The following is a 16077-nucleotide window of genomic DNA, read 5'->3' on the forward strand; positions in this document are numbered from 1 at the left end:
AGTAAACACGATTATTATTTATAAAAAAAAATTCGTTAGGCTTAACCTCGACGAAAAATTCAACAAGGCGTCGCAGGTAAGGGCCTTACCAGCGATGCCTTGTTGAATGTACCCTCTCTTTGAGATCTATTTGTGCAGACTAAAAAATTACAGGTCACAAGAAGACATCAATTAACTACTACGGCCTGCGGAAAAAACGTAAAATTTATTCTGGCCCATGTTATAAAACAGGTTGCCCACCCTTGTTCTAGTGTTAAGGATAAAGTTATAGAGAAAGAAGTAGAAACAACACTACAACTGTGTAAATGTTTCTGGATTAAATCATTAGGAAGATATGGTAAAATCTGTGTAAACCAAATTGACAGTACCATGATTATTTTTTCCATTTTGGTGGTTGGGTTTCCATTTCCGTTTTGGTCCATTCCATTTCCATTTTGGGTTTTGTTTTGAACAAGTTTTAGTATTTTTTTTAAAAAATTGTTTAAACTACACAAGTAAATGGCGCAGTTATGTTTATTATTTTTAATAGAAAAATCACTTAAACACAAAAACTTGCTGTAATTGCAGGCTTGATGATGGTGCAAAACTGCAGAAAATTGCAAGAACAAAAATAAAACATGCCCTAGTTTATATCTTGCACTTCCAGAGTGGCTGTTGAAAGCAAGGTAAACTGGTATGCAGTTTAGAAGCATTAAAAGTCCTCAAGCATTAAAATACTGCATTTTTGTTTCACTGCTGTTAACAAATCATTGCAGATATACATAAACAAACAAGCCCGAATAGTCTATAATAATGTTTTGGATTATTTGGACTGTAATTTGGTTAATTGTTAATAAGTAATGTAAAATAATTTTTTTAAAGGTAGGTAGTTACAAGAGTGCAGAATATTTTCAGGATCAAAAATTTTTACCAAATGTGTACAAAATTTCCCAAGAAATTATCGCATACTAATACACCAAATAAAATAATGATTTAATAAGTATTACTACATAAATTGGAAAATTCAAATTAAATTGTACAAATAATTAAATAGGCCTACTGTATAATTTTCTGTGCAGTGCTAAACTGATAAATTAAACTGAAAAATCAAAATTGTGGTTTGCTGATGAGATTGACTTGACCTTACTGCAAGCTCATAACTGTGTAAGTAGGCAGTAATAAGTGATTGAACTGATTGGAACATTGTTTACTGTTTCCAATTTTAGTTTTAAAAGTTTCCCTGTGTTTTGACAGATTTTTTTAATTTGATGTCTATAAGTTTAGATTAGTTGAGACATTTCCATTTTATTTCAAAGGTTGTGTGGCTATTGCCCTCTTATTTTTCTACTGCAAATTTTCCCAAATTTAATTTATGAAATTGGACAAATTTTGTTCCTCTGGCCTGTTAGAATGTTATGTTATACCTACAAGTAAGTTTTGAATTAAATTTAATAATTTTTTTTATTTAATAATTATTAAATTTAATTCAAAATAATATTTAATGAGATTGAAACTAAAGATGACGGTATCTTTTTATTTTTTACACACTGTAATATAGAAATCCATTTTACCTAAACTGATATTTGCACAAAAGAAAAAATATTGAATAACATTCTAAGTGCACATTTGCAGAGACAATAGCTTATAGTACAGGCATGTACTGTCTTTACTAGCATGTACAGTACAGCACATATTTTAGTCTCATGTATGGTATGCTACATAATTTGGAAAGCCAGTAGCTCAGTAGCCAATTCCCTTAACAGGGAAGTGGTTACTGAGAAATTTACCCGTGTTCACTTGCCACCCCTATAGTTCAATTGCAGGTGTTTATGAACTGTTCCAGTTATATAAAGTGTAGAAATAAGTAAATAAATACAATTTATTGGTGGATAGTGAAGACAAAAAGTTTGTATTTTTTATTATAATTTTAAATACAATTTATCATTATTTTATAACTAATTTTCTTTGTCTAGTAGTAGTAATAAACTCAGAAAAAATTTTAGATGATAATTTTATTATCAATATTAAAGTTATTTCTTAAAGCTCTTTATTTTAATCATAAATAGTGTATAAAAATTTTATTTTTGGCTTTGTGTGTTCTATATTAAACTGGAGTATTTATTAAAAATTAAATCTTAACCCATTGAAATAGATTATAAAATCAGTGGAAAGTATGGTTAAACACTTCGTATGTTTGTAAATTTGAATGAGTTAAATAAGAATGACAGTCATTCTTATTGTTGTTAGATATTTTGATTGATTCATTTAAAACAAAATGGCTGTTTTTAAATCAAAGTTTTGAATGGTACTGGTGCAATCTTATCTGAAATATTTTTCTCAGATTGCTTCATGTGGGCAATTGTGTGCGTGTGATTCAGCTTTTAATCCACAATTTATGCATTTGGTGAGTTTAGAAATGTCAATATCTACTAGGTGATATTTTCTTCACAATGTAAACTAACTTATTCCTTTCTGATTTTTGTTAGTTTCATTTGAAATGTCATCAGAATAGAGCATGCACATTGAGCTAAATTAGTACTTTATGGCTGAATTGTTAGTAATTTGTTTGACTTTATGAACATGTTTTTAGTGTTATTTCTTGCAAATATGAATAGATAATTGTTGTTCTGGTGGGTTGGTTGTACTGTTCATTCTCTGCTGGATTTTTGGGTATGTAGTGGTTGTGTATTTGTATCAATCAGTTTTAGTAATTTTTATTAGTAAAAGTTTTATGTCAAGGCATTGGTTTAATGAAAAGCTGCCTCAGACCAGTGTTTGCTGATTGTCAAAATCAGACAATAAATTAACCAGTTTATTTTTAACTAACAGAAGTAGCACAAACTAGTTAATCTAAAATTATTGACAATTATGTCAACCAATAAAATGTGCAATAAAGATGAAATGAGAATTAGGATATTTATGGTGGTAATATCAATGTTTTAGGTTTATTTTTTAATACTTTTTTAAGTATAAAAAATCAGATTTAAATACTTTGGATTATGCATTTAACATCTCAGCAACATAAGATTGTCCCTTTTTTAATGACATTTTAGATGATTCCTTGAACACCAATTATTCAACAATCTCAGATCTGTATTAAATTCTAGTGTAGCTATTTTATTTGAGAAAGAGTAAGCATCAGTACACTATATAACCTTTTTCCAACAAAATAGTTTGTAAATGCCTTTCTGATAAACTCCCATCTTTAGAAATGATGAAAGCTACCAACCCTATAATGCTTTTCAGTTTCAAAATTTTCAATTGCCTAGAGCAGTGATTCTCAACCACTGTGCTGTGGCACTTTAGTGTGCTGCCACTGCAAATACCCGTACATAAGCGACTTCAAACAAGTATTTCAATAGATTCTACCTTCTTAGGGTGCATTTGGAAATTGTAACCGGTGTTACCGGTAACTGCCAGTAGTTACCAAAGTGTTTAGACAATGTGCGCTAACCAACCACGTTTAAAAATCACTGTTGTGACGTCCTGCGGACGTACTTACCGAAGTAACTGTGTGCTGCCAAATTTTTAAATTATTAAAAGTGACCAACGAAAAAAAGGTTGAGAACCACTGGCCTAGAGCAAAGAAAAGTTAGTTGGATGGCATGATGTCTGGAAAATATGAAGGTAGGGTAGAATTTCTTAACCAAGATTATGGAGCTTGTTTTAGGTCACATGTACATGTTTGCTCTGATGAAGTATAAAGTTCTTTCTGAAGCAGTAGATCTGCATCCTGTTACAGCTATGCTGAATTAGCCTCTCTACTGATTGTTTGACTAGTGGCAAGACATTTGTAATACAGTAGATATCTGTTGACCTTCAGACAGACACAAAAATTTTCTGTTGGCGAATCCTGGATTTAGATGTTTGGTAGATGTTCACTTGATGACAGTGATATGAATGCTTGGGTGTTTCTGTAGACAATCCATTTTTCTTGGCATATTCAACTGCCAAAAATACCATATTCTTTTGGCATAGAAAACAATGACCAGATTGAGCTTCTAAAGTTGTTGACAGTCAATATATCTGGAATCCATATGTTCAGTTTCCAGATTTTTCCTGGGTGATATAAATGGAAATGAATGGTTTTATTATTTACACAGAATCTTTCTGCAAGCTGTTTTATTGGAATAACATTAAAAATTGCATGAATTTTTTTAGTTGCTTGATAATGATATTTGTATAAAAGTAAGTATTCAATAGTAATTATTATTTAAAGGTGGTGATGACGGTGCAGATATGTCAATGGATGCTGATGCTTCGTTAGAAGATTCACAATTAATAGATGAAGAGGGTCAAACAAAAGATGAATCTGAAGTAAATAGTGGTGCTGGTGAAGTGAGTACATTTTTTTATTATTTTAAATTTCAAGTAAACTGAATTCAAAACTTCAGTTTTGTATTGAAGTTTTGTATTACATACGTAAATGATGGTTCTTTTTAAGATGAGATTTAAACTTAGTTTATTTGAAATTGAAATGCAATTTATCAAGAAATTAGCTTGCTTAATATATTTACTTTACAATTTATAAATGACAAACATCTTATGGTAGAATAAAAAATAAACTGAACTCCTGCTTTATTGTAATAAATTATATTAAAATTATTTATAGAAAGCCACTTACAAAATAAACAACTTCTATACACTTCTGCCAATATTTGTACTACTTAATAAAACAGTGTTACTCTTCAAATTGCTGTTATAACTGTTTCAGCACTTGTTTTTTTCTGATTTGAATGTGTAGCACTTTCATTTTAGTGAAGACATGATGGTTTGCAATAGCAGGAGGTCTTGTAAGGATGTTGTAGTATGTAGAAAAACATTAGTTGTACTGGCATTGCATTGTGGCATAAGTGTGTTATCAGATACTCACTAACAAGTAAGTAGCAGAGCACAATGTGCTAGGCTATTGTGATGGAAAATGTAACTAATGCTTGTCAGATATAAGACTGTTTTTATCTCATTGCATTATACAGGTGACTAAAACTGTCAATAAAGGATTTGTTAAAAAAGTTGTGAAAATCCTGAAATGTCTAGAAAAAAGCATGATATATTGTTTTAGAAAGAGAATATTTTTTTTAGTCAGCAGTGATTTGTATTTTTGGAGTAGTGTTGCCATACATCCCATATTTCACTTCTTATTTTGATGTTCCATGGCATACAGTATTACATCTGAAGACTTGGAAAGATGTTTATTTTGTTTCTTAGTTTTAAGAAGGTTCTCTTGAGAAAACACTTATTTCCTACAAATCTTCATTTCTGTTATCCCACATATAGATATGGGAAGTTTGTAACTAATCTGGAACTAAGAATTAAAGAAGAGAAAGCTATTCTGACATTGTGGCCTACTCATATTCTTATACTCCCTGCTCAGTCACATGCAATATTCATTTTGAATCGGAGGTTTTATTAAAATTATTATTCAAGTTTAAGTTTCCATATATTTCAGAACTTCCACTTGCTGCTACATAAATGGTTTTTGAGAATAAAACTATTTGACTAACAAAATTGTGTGTACATCTATCAAATTGCAAAAGAACCTCCCAAGATTTTCTTCGTGCTCAAAATGGACATTTTTTGGCAGCAATTCAAATATCTATGTATTGGTAGGCAGTGTGTTGATGATTACCTCTTCTTTTCCATAAGTAGGACATTATTTTCACATCATAAGGTGTGAATTATGTTATTTCACATGATTAATACTATGTTAGTAAATACTACATAGATATTTACAGTGTTGTTAATGTTGTGGAGCTGCCAATGTCAAGGAAGTTCAGATTGGTTGGTAACTTAAAGCAAAAAAAGTTTAGTGCTTTTTATGTTTACCAGCATAACTGAAAAGACATGACAGTAAACAATATCGTCTTCTGAAGACTTGTAAAGTACTATTTTAGTTTACAACGATTATCGACTCTACCGTGTCGGAAACAACCGTTAACCTACCGGGTACTTTACTCGGATTCGCGTTAGCGTGCCAGGCCTGGACTTTAAGCGTGCACCGAATTAAATAAAGACAATATTTGTCAATAGAAAAAAACCAAAGATTTAATTAGTCGTTTAGCAATAACTATGTACAAGATTTAGTAAAAATCAAACAATAATTTATTCTAAGAAATTCAACAAAGTCAACCCGACAATTCTCAATTCAAATCTATATCTAACTTAACTATTCCCCTTGGGAATCCGACAAAACCAAAAAGCTTAACTTATAACAATAATTCTTATAAACTAGAGATCCTAATCGTCACCTCAATATACTCGGAACCTATTTCCTCAAACTCTCAAGACTTTCTCAGACTGTCGATCCAAATTCGAATCACTTCAAATCACCTTGGAACTATTCGAGATCCTATCGGACACCTCTCTATTACTGCTGCGAAGCTCACCAAGCTCGTTGCTATCAGAATTCACCTCTCCGTCTTCACTTGAGACTCGGGATTTATAGTGTGAGGTGACGTCACAATTCTGAATGCGGTCACTCCCCTCATTTACATACTTAAATGCTAACAATAACGTTTTTCATCGTCTGGCAGCCCTTTTTCCGACAGTTTACTCACTAACCTTTTACATTATTTGTTTTTACAATTCTTTCCGGGACGTTTTTATTACTTAAGGTTTAGCGAGTTTTATTTCGTGCTTGTGGGTTCTCCCCCCCCTCTTCTCGGTGCGGACCTATTCTTTGCCGCTCGGGGAGTGAAAATGTGCGTGAGTCCTATGGCGCTTTTCTTTCGTCGGTGAGTTGGGTTTTATTTCTTCTCTTTTTAATTACTGAAGGTGAATGGTGAGGAAACCTTCGTCCTAACAAAACATAAGCCCCAAACAAAAATAGAATAATAAGCAAAATAAAAGTAAAATAAAAATAACGCTCGGACTTGGTTCCTTACAGACTAATATATTTAGCAGCATATATTCTCATAATGTATTAGGACATGTCAGAATAATGTAATTTTGCTGTATGCAACAAGTGGTAGATACTACATACAATCACTTAAATCTGGTTTGAATAGGATTGATACATCTGAATAGGCCTAAATTATAAATAAATACAATCTGATGAGCTATTATTTATTGTGACATCTAAACAAAACCAGGTTGCAATTTTTAATCAGATTTTAAATTAAATAAATTAACTTTACTTCAAATTAGTAGTGGTTTGTCCCTGTACATTGTATTTTCCTGCTAGTAATAGAATAGTGTCAAGTCATCTAACTAACTATTTTCAGGGAAAAATTTTTGAATTGAAATAACGTTACTTCCATGCTAACCAGAATTTCATATACAGTCAAACCCGTTTTTGTGCGATTTTTTTTTTTTTGTGTGCGGTATATGAAAATTTCAATCAAATTGGAACATAATTGACTCCTGTAAAATTTTTAAAAACTCTATTGGTTGTTTTCTATGACATCAGCAGGTTTTTTCATTTTTTATTCAGTAAAATTTTTTTCTCATACGTTTCGGTACCCTCTTATTTTAATAGCATAAAAACCATAAATATTATGTTATATTTGAACAGTTGCAGTAAGTTAGCTCCCCTCCAGCTTTAGACTGCAGGTGTGAAATTTCATGCCTTGTTAAATGAAATAACACTTCCTGCAGCTATATTTATCAAATAAAATCATTATTTAACCATTATTTTTAACTTTTTAATGTTAGATTTGTATTTAAGTGGAAATAATTAATTAATATAAAAATTAAAATTCTTAGAGGATTTTTTCCCCATTAGGTGTTGCAGAAAAAGGCCCAAGGAGTTAAAAAACAATTCCTAGTTATTTCGTACGGTTTCGAGTTATTTTCTATGTGAGACTTTTTTTTATGTGGTCCCTATCCCCCGCATAAAAACAGGTTTGACTGTATAGTTAATCGGGGCCTCCTGCTCTTAAGGTTTCCTTATCTGGTCTCATCTTCCATCTGTCTAACTTCATTCTTGAGATTAAGGAAAGACATATAGATGACAGTGGAAATTTATGTCTACAATTTTTTCAAATTGCAGCCCAAAGACGTGTAGTTCAGAAAATTTCCAATCTTAACATTTCCTGCTTCAACAAAAATTAAGAAAAAATATTTTTTTTATGATTATAACTTCAGAAAATAATTGAACTTGTCTGTTCTAACATTCTCAAAATTTAATCAAATTGAATTGCTTTTAAAATAGGATAATTGGACTACAGTTTAAAAAAAATTGTAGACCTATAAATTTCCACTGTAGTCCGTTCATCTGCCTCTCCTTCCTTAATCTCAAGAACAGAGTTAAGTCAAGACCAGCTTAGGGGCTGGAGGCTCTGATTACCTATATATGGTTTGTACTGGAAGTAATGTTATTTTAACTTAAAAATGTTTCCCTGAAAGGAGTTAGATGATTGACACAATTCTATTGCTAGCAGGAAAGTATGATTTACAGGGGGGAAGATACTACAATAGAGCATTGATTATCTGAATACCGATCAACCGAAACATCGGTTAACTGAAAGCGTTCCACTTGGCAAATTCAAATTTAATGCTAGTACTGTGGCGCTGCAATATTTGGCTGTCCAATATTATTTTTGTTAATGTGCGTGTTTTAGCTGGCAGCACTGGCACACTATGAGAGAGTACTTAAGGATTCACTAGTATTTGAATGAGGCTTTTTTCCCCCATCATGAGTGGCAAGTTTTGCTTGTTTTGTGTGGTGTTTTTCTCAGGACTGTGTTGGAAGGTGTGTTGTGCTGAATCGAAATGTTTTTGATATAGATTAACTTCCGAAATATAATTTTTTTTTGTTTTTATATTTTTCAATATATTTATTTTGTTTGTGCAAAATAAATAAATAATTTTTAATAATACAATAGCCATGATTATTATTTTTAAAAAAATTGTTAGGCTTAACATCAACGAAAATTCAATGCGAGGCGACATGCAACAGAGAAAAATTTCAACATGAGATAGGTTAATATATTTTTTCGTACATGATCAGTTAACCGAACAACTCCAATTCTGAATTGTTTCAGATAATTGATGCTCTACTGTACTAATTTGAGGTTGAGAGCATATATTTTAAATTATTGATAAATAAATTAAAAATATGATTAAAAATTGCAGTCTGGCATTGTGACAATGTCACAATAACTAATTGCACGTTATTATTAAATTACAATTTTATGATCTGAAAACCAAAATGTTTGAATTTGGGTAATCTGTTTTCTAAAATTATTTGACTTTTCCTCTTTCAGTTTTGAATCAGTTATCACTTAAACTGTAAAAAGAAGTCTTTTGAATCAATTGTTATTTTTTCAGGATTTAGTAAGACATTAATTTCAACCTGAATATTTAGTACTATTCAGAAAAGTTAATAAATTGTCTATAAATAGTTCAGTGATTTTTAATAATCAAGACTTTGTTTAGTTTTGAAATTGCTATTGTAATTAATGTTCTTTTAAAGTATAAAAATATTTTTACTTTGTAAAATTAAATTTTAAAGAAGGTTTCTATTTTATGGAAACTGCAGCATGACAAGAATACATGTGGCATCTCTTCATGCATCTATAGTTTTTTTTTTTGATAGCTTAACTCTATCTCATGCAAACATTTCAGTTAATAAATTTGGCAATATTAGATTACGCTAAATTTTGTAATCAAAATTCATGAACTCTGATGTATTGAAATTAAAATATTTTAATGTAATTTGAAATATAATAAATTAATATACACACCTCAAAAGTGAAATTGCAACAGCATGAAGGAATGTGGAATGTGCATAGCTACATGAACATAGCAGAACCAGTAGAGGTGAAAGACATATGCAAATGATTAAAAGAACAAAGATATGCAACAGACACCTGTTTATTCAGCAACAAATATGGCCCACACAGGCAGCTATACTGGCTTCTATATAGTGAGGCATACTATCAATGAGGCAATTAATGGTTGCCTGAGATATCCTCACCAGGCTGTGTCTACTGAAGTGCATATGTCATCTATATTATGTGGCGGTGGTCCCTGGTGCATTTAATGTCGCTCGAGGTCTTGTGGTTTTCAATGGGAGAGAGATCTAGCGAGGCTGCCAGCCAGTGAAGGATGTGAATTCCATTCAGGCTGATGAATTTGCCATGCAACATGTGTTTGGGCATTGTCTTGCTGGTACACTCACCAGTGGGCTGAACCACTGGTGAGTGTTCCAGTGGCCAAACCACAAGTCGACAATTCATGTGACTGCTGGTCTACTGTCAGAGTACTGGAAATGTGCACTAGGGCTGTCTGCTGATTGAACATGATGCCAAGTGAAGGGTTGGTGCGATGCTCAGTAAAAAGGGTTGGCACATAGCATTCCCTGGATACCACCACACTGATGTAATTAATGGTGAAGAAACCTTTTCTTCACCATTAATTACGTCGTATTATTTATTTGTGATGATGTAAGGATATTTTTATTGCATACTGCTAAAAATTATTTTCTAATGTTTAAATATTTTGGAATTTTAAAATAATTTTAAATGTGTTGTTCCATGAGTTCCAGTTTCGAATTCTATTGGCCAAAACCTGATGAAGATCATGAATATGATCAAAAACTTTAGTTTTAACTGAAATTTATTCTTACTAGAATAAAAAAATATTCTAGTATGTTGATTTTGTTACTGTGATTTTTTTTTTAATTTTATAATGAACATCATTTAAATCAAGATCCATCCAGAAAATTTCAAGTAATGTATTCAATGAAATCTTACAATAGAACGTTTGTCGAGTAAGACCTTTTTGAGGTCAATTGCTGATTTGTCTTCAGGTATTTGGTTATCTGGAGATACTGAATGTATATATGAAGTCATTATTAAGTTTACTTATAATAAAGTTAATAGCTTTAGTGGATGTTATAGTTTGACACTAACTCTTGTTTAATTTCTGATTATGATAGTTTTGATAGATCTTAAAAGACATATTTGTGATTATGTGAACAATCACAATTTCTTAATATTAGGAAATGGTAACTAATGCTAGAATTGATAATGAATTTTATATATGTGGGTTCTCGCATAAAATTTTTAAATTTTCAAACTTGTTATGATGTAGTTTTTAGTTATAGACATAAAAAAAAAATTAAATTTAAGTAAAGAATACGTCTAATGAAATCTTGTGATACAGTATACAGTAAGAATTCGAATACAGTAAGATATTCGTTCCCATTTAACATTATAATACAGTAGAGCATCGATTATCCGACTCAATTGGGGACTGGGGTTGGTCGGATAACCGAAAAGTATGAAAAAATACATTATTAGTATAGTGTATTAGGCCTGGTTTAAATACTAGCCTCCCTTTCATGGTCGAGCCAGTGCTGCCAGCTAAAACATGCAAAAATTTAACAAAAATAATATTAAAGTAGCCAAGACGTAACCAAATATTGTAGTGCCATATCACTAGCGGACATTTGAATTTGCCGACTAGAACGCGGTCGGTTAACCAATAAGTCGGTTAATCAGGGGGTTGGATAATCGATGCTCTACTGTATTGAGTTTGGCAATTAGTACTTTGGAATTAGAGACAGTAAAGCTGTAAGCATCAAGATGGCGTTTTAACAGGCAATGGATACGTTTCTCTAACAAGAACGTGGGAGATCTGGCTTTATCGATTACAGGTCTTAATTTTTGCTCGGGTTTGGGTGTTTTGGCAAAAGCAAAAAGGCCGGGAGTGTCAGGGGAGCTAACTATTGAATATTGAAGGCCTAAGATTGTGGCAAGGCCAGTGCAGGTGAAAGTCTTAGGCCTTCAACCTGCACTGAATACGAATTTCATTGGAACTGCCTGGGCAGTTCCAACGAAATTTGTATAGCCTGAGGAAGAACCGACATTTGTGGTTCGGAAATGTTTATACACACCTATTTTTTGGAGTTAAAAGTTTGGATGAAGATAACTACCTCCAACACGAGAGTTAATGATACACAGCCGGGTGGTTATATGTTACGAATCGTCTTTTCAACAAATTTATAATAGAATCGCTAAGGATTTGAACTTGTGCTTAACATATAAGAGAAAATGGAATGTTTTCTGACTATTAACTAATGCTAAAGACAAGTCTGATGACAAGAAAGTGCCAGGAGTGTACTGCATACGATCAAGAGAGAGTTTACAATAATCTAATTTAAATATCTCTGAGAGATGCGAGTCTCAATCATTGTGGAGGTGTACATGACGTTCGTTCTGTCGAGAGGAAGTGGAACCAAGTCATTGAACCATTGTCTTCTCCTGGGATGGGGTCTGATCCATTCTATGGAGACCAGCATGGCACTTACGTAAAGTAAAACTAAAACAAATGCACCAAAGTACAGATGCTGCATCCTTTTATTTGTTTTTGGCCTAGGAAAATGATCAGGTGATCAGATGTTTAATAACAAATCTGCAGTACAAGAGAGGATTCATGACGAATGTTTCAATCGTCAGGTAACATACATTGGATCCACATATAGATCCCATGAGGCTAGAATACAGGATCACAAATATGATGTGTCCAAGTGGAAGTATAATACTGCACTAGCCCAGTATGCTATCGAAAGCGGGATTTCTCCATGTTGGGATGAAGCTACTCTTATACACAGGGCCTTTGACCGACACGACTTACACTTGTTGGAGGCTTGAGATCTATATAGAAAGCATGAAGGGAGGTTGCATTAACTTTGATTATATTCCGGTTCCACAATCGTGGAAATATTATTTACAATGCCACAAGCACAACAATAATTTTATGTGTAATTAAATATTTGTCTTTCTGCTATGCAAAAGAAAACAATTTTCACATCTTTTACATCACACTAATTTTTTTACAATGCTATAATAATAATAATGAGTTTATTTATAGCTTTATTTAAAATATAATTTTATGTTTAAACGTAACAATTTTGTATCGTACGGTACATCGTTAAATATTTTTAAAAATTGGAACTCGGCTGTATTCGACGGTTAAAGAATTTTTTAAATGATAGAACTGTTTTTTTTTGTACATTCCTGAGGAGGGCCTCTAGAAGAAGCCGAAAACGTTTAAACATTAAAGTTTCTTGTTCATTTACTGCTGGAATTAGTATTTAGGTGTGAATTTTGTTGTTGTGAACTATGTAAAGTACGATTGAATACTACATAGAGAGTATTTATATAACACGATGCAATTAGCCCACTTCATATCGCGCTCACGTCAGCGGTCCAATACAGTCTACTAATTCCTGTCTACCTAAGCTATGGCAGATCAAGAGAGTGTTTACAATAATCTAATTTAAATATCTCTGAGAGATGCAAGTCTCAATCATTGTGGAGGTGTACATGACGTTCATTCTGTCGAGTGGAAGTGGAACCAAGTCATTGAACCATTGTCTTCTCCTGGGATAGGGTCTGATTTGTTCTACGGAGACCGGCATGGCACTTACGTAAAGTAAAACTAAAACAAATGCACCAAAGTGCAGATGCTGCATCCTTATATTTGTTTTTGGTCTAGGAAAATGATCAGGTGACCAGATGTTTAATAACAAATCTGCAGGAGTGAGGTCAGAGGTGTCTGTTAATGACACTGTAACATTGCTGAAATGCAACTGACATTGCCATATGTGGTTTAAAACTTGTAAGCTTCATTCTGTTTACTTGTTCGATAGTCCACCTTCTCTTCCTTTAACCAGAGCCTATTTATCCTAATGCTCGAATGTTATACTTCTCTTACAGCTATTCACAGGAACGCTGATATTCAATCCATTTTCTGTTTGATGTTTTCTTAACAATCAGAACAGAGAATTAGGCCTAAAAATTTCTTAAATTTACGCAAAATCAAGTGCTTGATCTCATAATGCTATCATTGTCTAGATTTTTAATGACATTTTCAAATAGTTGAACCTTGCTTAACAAGCATTTAGCATAATGAGCAAAACAAATTGTAACAAAAATGACTCACTTAACAAGCGATGTTTTGCATAATGAGTGACAAGGAGAGGGCAAGTCCAGGATTGTGTATATACTCCATCAGTCTGTGTTTAGCACTCATTCCGCTAGCATCTTAGTGTCGCCTGTGATCACATATTTTTCCAAACTTGTGTTCAGGCATATTACATGCAAACATCAACAACCATAGTTTGTTATATAATAAACACACCAAATGATATGCCAAATTTTTGGGCTATGTAAAGGCTATAATTAAATATTAGAAATTGATCAATTTGACTAGAGGTAGGCTTATCTTGTATTAAATTTAATGATTAATTCCAAATTAAATTTTAGAAATGTCTAAATCAAAAGTTAATTAGTTATAATCATTAAATTTAATATGAGATGGCAGCATAACTGCCTACCTCTAGCCGAAGTGATCAATTTCTAATATTTAATTGTAGCCTTTACATAGCCCAAGAATTTGGTATATTGTTTGGCATGTGTATCAGACATATTATCTGTGGTGGTTTTTTTTTGTTCGTCTAACTTCACTCAGACTCTATTAAATCATAAGACAAAAAACACCTTGATGCTGAGAACGTTTAAATTTAATCAAAAACAAACGTTTTCGGCCCACTCCATGAGCCATCGTCAGGCTAACTACATTCGAATACAATTTCGAACAAGCAAGTGATTTTTTTTGTTTTGTTTTTTCTGCAAATCGAATTCGCATTCCAGATTGGTTCATTCCATGCTAGAAGAAAAGATGAATGATGATTCATGCTCCTTAACAATGTATACTGCATAATTTTCTTTAAATAAATATTATACATAAAATATTTGAGTATTTTTTTTGGCATGGAATGCATTATCGTATTTTACATTAATTTATATGAGAAAAATTGTTTCGCTTAACAAGTGTTTTGCATTACGAGTAAGATTCTGGAACAAATTATGCTCGTTAAATGAGGTTCCACTGTAATTGCAGCTCAGTCTTGACATTGACATGTTGAATTTTATCTTTGAGCTCATTGGTGGTTTGTGGATTGTTGATATATACCTTACTTTCACATAGTCTCAAAGAAATTAATCCAGTGTCAAATTTCATGATCTTGGATATAATTGACATCATTGTTTCATGAAGTTGTGCCTTGAACTTTGATTGCAATAAAGTTGTCATTTTGTTGGTTGTATGGTTCGTTGCACTGTCTTATTGGAGCAGCATGTCCCAGGAAGTCATATCAATCAATTCTGGCCACAAAGGTTGTTTATCATCATATGATAGTGTATGCCATGTAGTACCATAAGTGCTGGAATGTCTTCACTTTCAAAAATAGTAAGGCCCATAAACACAAGTGAAATGTTTCAGATGCATTGGCTGTTCTTGGATTTTTACTGTTCCATATATTTCTCAATATTATTTTAGAACGTTATTGGAAAGGTTTTTACTAGATTAGGCAATTCCTACCATATTTGAATATAATTAATATTGAACTTGTCAAACAAATTCTATTAGATTACATTCTAGATTGAAAGTTTAGTTTATAAATTCGTTTTTATTGAGATGCAAGTTTGAATGAGAATTACATATATTTCTTAGATAAAAAATTGAAACTTGAATGTTAAACTTATCAGAGAATTAGGAAATTTGGTGTATGTTCTTTTAACATAGACCTTCATATCTATCTGTATTAGTACAATTCAGATTGTTGCTATTGTATGTATAAAAAGTCCTGATTACTCCTCTTTATAAGTTAATATCTTATGGAATTTTTGTTCTCAAATTCTATTAAATTACATTTTTAATTATTTCAGTAATATAATTTGTTTTTGATTATGTTCAATTTGTGATGTAGACAAGATTAAGAAACTACACTATTTTGCATTTCTTTTCATGCAAATAGTTTACGCAATTTTGACAGTTATAATTGTAATGAAAATAGCCCATCATTCTTCACAGTGGACTTATTAAGTAGTGTTATGTTTTATACTTAAACTATAGTTTATTTACTGATATTGTTAAATGAATTTTTATTTTTGTTTATTTTTGATATTTCTTTTAAAAATTAGGCTTATATTCCTGAAGAACCAACTACTGAAGATGAATCACAAGCTAAAGATGAAGAAGATGAAGAACAGAATGATATGCAGGTAAATAAAAAAAAAATTTTTTCAGAAGCTTATCAAATTTATGATGATGATGATATATGCATTGAAATGATAAAAATATAGT

General features: G+C 31.9%; 1 protein-coding gene across 1 annotated transcript in view; it reads left to right on the forward strand.

The window, feature by feature from the left end:
- LOC136978674 (heterogeneous nuclear ribonucleoprotein U-like protein 1) overlaps positions 1–16077 on the forward strand; it is a 100955-nt gene that overhangs the window by 12118 nt on the left and 72760 nt on the right. Inside the window, exons 2-3 of the mRNA XM_067274417.1 lie at positions 4199–4317; positions 15915–15995. Of these exons, the coding sequence (XP_067130518.1) occupies positions 4199–4317; positions 15915–15995 (200 nt within the window). The remainder of the gene's footprint in view (positions 1–4198; positions 4318–15914; positions 15996–16077) is intronic.

Source organism: Centruroides vittatus, unplaced genomic scaffold (assembly GCF_030686945.1).
Source record: "Centruroides vittatus isolate TY-2023 unplaced genomic scaffold, ASM3068694v2 contig_549, whole genome shotgun sequence".
Classification (NCBI taxonomy): Eukaryota; Metazoa; Arthropoda; class Arachnida; order Scorpiones; family Buthidae; genus Centruroides; species Centruroides vittatus.